Below are 7,780 nucleotides of genomic sequence, written 5' to 3' on the forward strand. Positions count from 1 at the left end.
TTAACCTTCAAGATTTTCTTGATGCACCCTGACACCAAGGAAAACATCCTTAATGAGATGTAATTTTCTGACAACTTCATTCATATGCATCCTATCATTTGGCAATCTTGCAGAGCACTTGAGTCCAATTTTCAGCAGGGAAATAATGCACTCCATCTCTTTTCCACCATTGCTATTTTGCCCTCCAGGAGTCATTTTTCTGTTTCCATCTCCTTCAAGAAGAAGCAACGGGTCCACTATCTCAGAAACTCGTTCATGCAAAGCCCCATTAACATAGTTATGTAGATCAAGGTCACCCACGAATATATCATCTGTTGGCCTCCTTCTTGTAATCATCTCTAGCAAAAGAATACCGTAGCTGTAGACATCCCCCTGAGTTGATGCCACAAGACCCATTCCATACTCTAAGATTTTGTTTCTAGACATATTATTATTGGGTAGTAAAAGAAAAACTATAAAAAAAAAACTAAGTGATTAAAATTAATCAAATGTTAGATTGGGGCATAATGGACCTTCTTTTAGAACGAAATGACTTAATTAAAATTAGCTACTATGCATCGGTGATTAGAGATCTCATAGTAATTATAATAAAAAATTAAAAATAATTAAATAACATCTTGACCATAAAAAGGTTGTAAATTACAATTACCTGGAGCTGCATAACCGATTGATCCTTTTATGGCAACGGTACTGCTGGTTCTTTGCTCGGAAGAAGTGTTGACGGGTTTTGGGAGAAGCCTTGCCAATCCAAAATCACCCACATGAGCAACAAGATCACTGTCAAGAACAATGTTACTTGGTTTTAGATCACAGTGAACAATCTCAGCTTCGCAGTGGTCGTGAAGATATTGCAATGCTGAAGCCACATCAATTGCAATATTTAGCTTCTGAAGAAGATTAAGACTTCTTGAGCTTGTTGCCTGATCAGTTGTCTCTGAAGGATGCAGCCACAGGTCCAGATTTCCATTTTCCATGAACTCATAGATTAGAGCTTTGAATTCATCACCCTTGGAATCAATACTGGAGCAATAACTCACGATAGAAACGAGGTTTCTGTGGCGAATCGTTCCCAATGCTTTGCACTCGGCCTTAAAACTTTTTGAAGCCCCGTTCTTTTGAAGATCAAAAACTTTGACTGCTACAAGCTTGTTGCCATGTTTTTCTAGCCTTCCTTTGTAGACAGCTCCAAAATTTCCTGAACCAATTAAGTTTTCTGGAGAAAATCCTGAAGTTGCACGATGAAGTTCATGGTAAGAAATTCGCAAGAGCTTATCGACTCTTTTGGGCATGCTAGAGAATCCAACCACCAGCCTTCTTTCTCTTTTTCGATGTACCAAGAAATATAACAACAATATACCAAGAACCAGAAGCGTTCCGGGTAAAACAATGGATAGCAATATGATAACCTTAAGCTTTCCTCTGTTTTTCCCCTTAATCACTGGGCAAGGTGGGAACTCCAATTCTGGAATGCCTCCACAGAGTTTGTTGTTGCCAATCAGTGATATTTGACTCGCATTGCTGAAAATCCCTGTGTTTGGTATCTCGCCCTCAATGTCGTTGTAGGAAAGGTTTAAGTACCTAAAAAATTGAAGCTTCTCAAGTTCTTTTGGTATTGGTCCAGTCAAATTATTACTTGAAAGGTCTAATTGCTGGATGCTCTTCCAAGAAGCCAAATTTGGTGGAATTGTTCCTTGGAAAAAATTGGCCTGCATAAAAAGATTCTCCAGAATTGAACAATCAGCAAGTGATATGGGTAAATCTCCAGAAAATTGGTTGTGGGAAACATTGAAATCCACCAAATGTATAAGCTTTCCAACTTCAGGAGGTAGAGAACCAGTAAAAGAATTTTCACTTAATCCCATACCAATCAGTGATGAGTGCATCTGCAAAAAATGTGGTGATATAATTCCAGTGAAGTTGTTGTGAGATATATCCAGATATTGCAAATTTTGACAGTTCATAAGAACATTGTCAAATATATTGCCCCCTTCAAACTGGTTAAATGATAAGTCCAGATAGTACAGATTGGTGTTGTTGCATAGGGGAGAGACTATCTGTCCTGAAAATTGATTATTGTCAAAATGCAGATGTTGCAAATTTTGTAATTTGCCAAAATCACTTGGAATGACACCAGAAGGTGAGTTTTCTTCAAGGTCAAGTATAACCAGGTTGACAAGATTTCCAAATCCTTCTGGAATGGTCCCTGACAGTCGATTTCCTTCCAGGTACAATTCAGTGAGTTGTTTTGAGAGATTGGCCATGACTCTAGGTATATTACCTCCAAATTTATTGTAACTCAACGAAAAAACGCTTAGATCACTGCAGTTGGTCAATGATGCAATAAAATCTTAGTCTCCAGTTGAATTACTGCTGAAGAGGTTGTATTCAAGATTTAAAAGTTGAAGATTTGTCAGATCTCCTAAATTAGCTGGAACTTGACCGGCAAACTTATTGCGGGAAAGATCAAGTTCCTCAAGCCCAGAAACATTGGTGATTGAAGTGGGAAAGTTTCCAGAGAAATTGTTCCCCCCGACATACAACATTTGTAGATTTGGTAGGGTGAGACCCATTGGGAGATTGCCATGAAAGGAATTGCCGGCCACTGAAATGACAGTAATGGCTGAACTATTAAAGATGGAGGCAGGGATTATACCAGATAGTTTATTTTCTGCAAGATATAATTTAACCAACCTTTTGAAGAGCTCCATCTCCATAGGCAAACTTCCCTCCAGATTGTTGAATGCAACGCTGAGTCCGATCAATGATGATGATAAGTTCCCAATGGAAGAGGGAATCTCTCTCGTCAAATTGTTTATGCTAAAAAATATTCCTTTAAGTTCTTCAAATTGCTCAGTTGATCAATCAGAATTTTCCTTTCTAGATTGTTCCCCGTTAGCCTAATATCTATCAACTCTAAGCAGTAGCTCAAGTTTACTGGGATCTTTCCACCGAGTGCATTACTTGACAGGTTCAAGACTCTTAGCCTGAGGAGGCGACCGAATTCTTGTGGAATCCCATCATGGAATTGATTCTCCCCAAGTTGGATGAACCTCATGAAGCTTAGATTTCCGACATGAGGAGATATGGTTCCAGACAATTGCTTATGCCTTAGAGTCAAGGCCATGACCCTTTGATGTCGGGCACTGCATGTGACTCCTTCCCAGTGACAATGGTGTTGTGAATGGTTCCAGGAATTCAGGACTCCAAAGGGATCATCGTATATCTGATTCTTGAATTCAAGCAGAGCAAGACGATCTGTCTCATTTTGAAATTGTTTAGAAGCTGAAACATGGCTTACTGAAAGGTTCATGGTGAAGAAGCGCTGAGCTTCCCCGGACCGAGCTGATCTGATGAGCTCGGCGTGTTGATGGGAAGAGTTGGTCCGTCCCTGCAAAGCAATAGGAAGACTGTCAGGGGAGCCCCGAGGTGGTTCCCGAGGGCACTCCGACGATCAAGTTAGTTTTCCGGTGAGTCAGGTTCACGGGAGGTAAACAGTCGGGAGTAATTTAGCCAATAGTGAGCGTACATTGCGTAGTTGGTGTGTGTTACCATTTATACCTGTCCGAGAGCCCGACCTCCGTACGATTCGGGACTTGCCCTCAATAGTATCAATCCCGCGCTGAGGGGGATTCTCCCCGCCCTCTGCGGGATAGCTCTCTGGAGCCCTAGCGGCTGCGCGGCGTGGGCTGGTCCCCATAGGCCCGGGGTCCAAGTCCAGCTCAGGTCGCCCTGGGCTGCCACGCGTCAGGGCCTAGGACGGGGCCTCTGCACTAACCCCCTAGATTAGGTAGGGCTTCCAGGCAGACCTAATCTATACCCCTGCCACGTGGGAGACCAGCGCTGCGCACTACTCTGCCAGGGTCACCTCTAGTACAGTGCCGTTACTGAGAAGCTGCGCCCGTGTCCTTTCAGTTGTCGCGTCTCTTCGGTCTCCGTACCACTATTAAATGCATTCACATGGGACGGTTTAAATTCGAGTGAACCGTTTTTCCCCCATTTCCTCCCCTATAAATAGGGGTTACTAAATTCCATCCGACCCTATTTGCCAATTTTTCTTCCTCGTGCACTTTGTCATTTCCAGAAATCCCAGCAACAAACCTTCCGGCTCCAAGTGTCCAGATTCCGGCGATCCTACCATCTTCTCTTACTCCATTCATCAGTAAGTCCTCTTTCCTTCCTTCCTTCCTTGCTATCTTCCTTCTTCTGCCATTTTCTGTTTTTTATATCGGATAACTCCGACGTGACCTCCACCGCATCTCAGATTCCTGCCCAGCGTAGAGCTCCTAGGATTATCATCTCTTCTTCATCTTCATCCTCGCCTTCCTCTTCATCCTCACCTCCTCCTCTTTCTTCCTCTTCTGCTTCCAATCCCGACCTATTCGAGCCCATAGTCATCATGAGTTCTCCATCCGCCCGTTCCCCTTTTGCCCGAATCTTGGAAGAGGCGGTCGAGCTCGATGCCTTCATCGAGCAACAAGCCACTTCCATTCCTTCCCCCCAGTCCCCATATGATTCTCTTGGCGGAGCCCAGTGAGGGGCTGGTGAGGACCGGGACTCCTCCAAGGGGACCCCTGCTCCCGAGCAGGGGGATGACCCTGAATTTAACTATGGCGGGCCTGACCAGCAAGAGGTCACCCTCTCACCCCAGGGGGTTGCCGGGCTGGTCAGATCCTTTTCCATACCTCCGGCCTTCGAGCCGAGGGCTGCCGGCCGGACGACCGAGCCAGCCGACCTCCCCCGGCTTCGTGGCCATCTACAGGGAGCAGCTGCTCGCAGGGCTCTGGCTCCCCACTCCTTCAGCCCTGTCCGAGATCTTGAGCTATTGGGGGCTCAGGATCACCCAAGTCCACCCCAATTCGATCAAGATCATCACCGGATTCCTGATCTACTGCCAGATCTGCTCTATTCCCTACTCTCTTTCCCTCTTCCGGGCCTCTTATATCCTCAAGGTCTCTCTCCCTGGGTGGTACTACTTCTCCCGCCGAGGCGCTAGCCAGGTTCGGGGGGAAAAGGGCACCCAGGACCTACTCTATGGGGTCCCTACTTCCATAAAAAATTGGAAGGGGGACTTCTTCTTTGTAAAATCCACGAGCTTTCCTCCGAACGTGTGGAAGGTCGGGGAGGTCGACACCAACCCCTGTCCGGAGGACCTGGACCCTGAGGCCCTCGGCCAACTGGTGAGCTCTAAGGCGAAACTCTATGCCGCCAAATTCTCCACCGAGCAGATTTCTGCGGCTGGGCTGATGGGGACATTATCCGGGTCCCCGGGAGAGGTGGTGCCCTCCCCAACCGACCTCGACGCCTGTAACGCCAGCTCTGTCCCTGTAGTTTGTTGCCTTTTCTGTGTTCTTATTAATCTGTTCCAGACTGACCTGGTGGTATGTGTTGCAGTGAGGAGACTTTCCAAACTGTTGGGCGAGCCCCCCATGCCAATCACTCCAACTCCACAGCAGGAGGCTGCCAAGGAGGCCTCCCCAGCTCCTGGGGGCAGCTCAGCCCCTCCGAGGGAAACGCCTCACTCTTCCTCCCCCTCCAAGCAAGCCGCCAGCAAAAAGAAGGCGACGGGGCAGAAGAGGGGTCGAGGGGACGAGCCTCCCAACCCGGGAAGAAACCCATGCCAGCTCCAGGGCAGCGCCCTCCCCTGCTGATGTCGGGGGGCCCCGTCCACCTGGGGATTGGCTCTGCGGAGGAGCACACCTGGGAGATGCCATCCCCGAGCTTGTGGCATTTCCGCCACGTGACCCCCCTAAAGCCGGGCCAGACCCCCTCCATGCACGACTCTCGCCACTTCTACCCATCCGGAGGGCTCTCTATCAATGACCGAACCCAGTTTCCCGAGATGGCTCGCGAGCTGGTCACGGGCTCGGTCCTCCCGCGGGACAGGAGGTGGATGGACCTGGCGAGCCCATCCGAGCTCCAGGACATGTACTTCACCGCCTAAGCCCAGGTAGGTTCCCCATCCCTTAGGCCAGTTGTGCTCCTGCTTCTAAGTAACGCAATGTGCTAACTTCTTCTTTCCTCTTCTCAGGCCAATGCTGCCGGTGTTGCCCTGGTAACCCGCTTCTCCGAACTGTCTCCCGACTTGGAGAAATTGTAGAAGAAGAATCGGGAGGCAGGGCAGAAACTCGCCCAGACCCTTAAGGAGACAGACTCCCTTAAAGCCAGGTTGGGCGAGGCCGAGAAGGAGCTGGAGGCGGCCCAGGTCCAACTCGCCTCCACCCGGTCCGAGCTGGACGAGGAGAAGAAGGGCGTGGCGAAGCTGAGGGAGGACCACGCTATTGAGCTCTCCGGTACTGTCAGCCGGGAGCGCAAGAAGGCTGTTCGGGAGTTCGTCTCCTCTGAGCAGTTTGCTGAGGACGTGGCCCTCCTCAACCAGCCCATCCTCCAGGTCGACTTCACGCGGGCCCTGGACCAGGTGAAGAGTCTCAACTTGCCTGGCTTCTACTTGGCCGCGTTCAAGAACTACAATCCCGCCGCCGAGGAGAAGCTTGACTGGCTCTTCGATGGGTACTGCAAGGGGCACGCCCTGAAGGACCTGGTGGGCCGGAGCGACGTGGGGGCCGAGCTGGCGGAAGTTCCATTGGAGGAGGACAAGGCTCCCTGCAGGGCTTCCGGGTAGGAGCCGGTGGTTTAGGGCAGCGGCCACTCCAGAAACCCTTTCCATCTTCTTAAAAAGATGTGACCATGCCCCAGCCGTGCTCTTGATCCCCCTGGATATCTTTTTGAACAGCCTTCACCATACGCCTCTCAACATGTTTAAGGTGTACCTTCAGCTCCCGCCTCAAGTAGGTCGTCAGCAAGAAGAGACCAGTCGGGCAAAAGAGGAGCCGAGCTGTCCATAGATGGGTTTTCCTTGCCTTTTGTAGCTCGGTAGGCTTTGTAATAGATAGGTTTTGAATGTACATGCGAAACATCACTCAATGAAAATGGTCTAATTCTAACTTTCAATCTTTGCTTGCGTCGAACTCTGGCAATCCAAGCCGTATGCCGACCTCTTGGGGCCGAGCATCGATCCTTGAATTTTAACAAACTGAATCCAAGGTTTTAAGCTGTGCCGACCTCCTGGGGTCGAGCATCGAATTAATTCACGTCGTGCCGACCTCTTGGGGTCGAGCATCGATCCTTGAATTTTAACAAACTGAGTCCAAGGTTTTAAGCTGTGCCGACCTCGGGGCCGAGCATCGGATTAATTCACGTCGTGCCGACCTCTTGAGGCCGACCATCGAATTAATTCACGTCGTGCTGACCTCCTGGGTCGATCATCCATTCTCAAACTTTAAAGGCCCTCCCAGCACTTTTTCCCTCACCATTACCATCCTCCAGCCCCCCACTAGGACACTTAGCATTGTCTGAGTGGGCTAGTGTAAGACCTCAACTTTAAAACTTAAAGGTTGTTGGTAAAAGGAAAAAGTCTGACATTTATTAAATGACGAGCTTGTACACGAATTCTGGAAAATAGACAGTAAGACACCCTGGCCCAACCTAATCCACGAACAGTCGCAAGTTCGAGGAGTGCCAAGTGCGGGGTATTTCCACTCCATCTAATTTAGCAAGCTTGCAGTAGCCGGCTCGGCTCGCTTCCAGGACCCTGTACGGCCCTTCCCAAGTCGGATCAAGTTTGTTGGAGCTATGTGCTCGGCTGACCGAGTTCTTCCTTAAGACAAGGTCTCCCAGATGGTACTGCATGCTCCTCACCTTTGCGTTATGGTAGCGGGCAAACTGGCTTTTATACTTAGCCATCCGGATTGCGGCTTCCTCGCGCTTGGCCTCTAGTGCGTCC

General features: G+C 48.9%; 1 protein-coding gene across 1 annotated transcript; it reads right to left on the bottom strand.

The window, feature by feature from the left end:
- LOC113756541 (receptor kinase-like protein Xa21) lies at nt 1-2,261 on the bottom strand. The gene is made up of 2 exons (XM_027300179.1): nt 650-2,261; nt 1-404 (listed from the first exon to the last, which is right to left on the bottom strand). The coding sequence occupies exons 1-2, from the start codon at nt 2,259-2,261 to the stop codon at nt 1-3; spliced, it is 2,016 nt and encodes a 671-aa protein (XP_027155980.1).
- Nucleotides 2,262-7,780: the final 5,519 nt, after the last annotated feature.

This window comes from Coffea eugenioides, unplaced genomic scaffold (genome assembly GCF_003713205.1).
Source record: "Coffea eugenioides isolate CCC68of unplaced genomic scaffold, Ceug_1.0 ScVebR1_23;HRSCAF=104, whole genome shotgun sequence".
Taxonomy (NCBI): domain Eukaryota; kingdom Viridiplantae; phylum Streptophyta; class Magnoliopsida; order Gentianales; family Rubiaceae; genus Coffea; species Coffea eugenioides.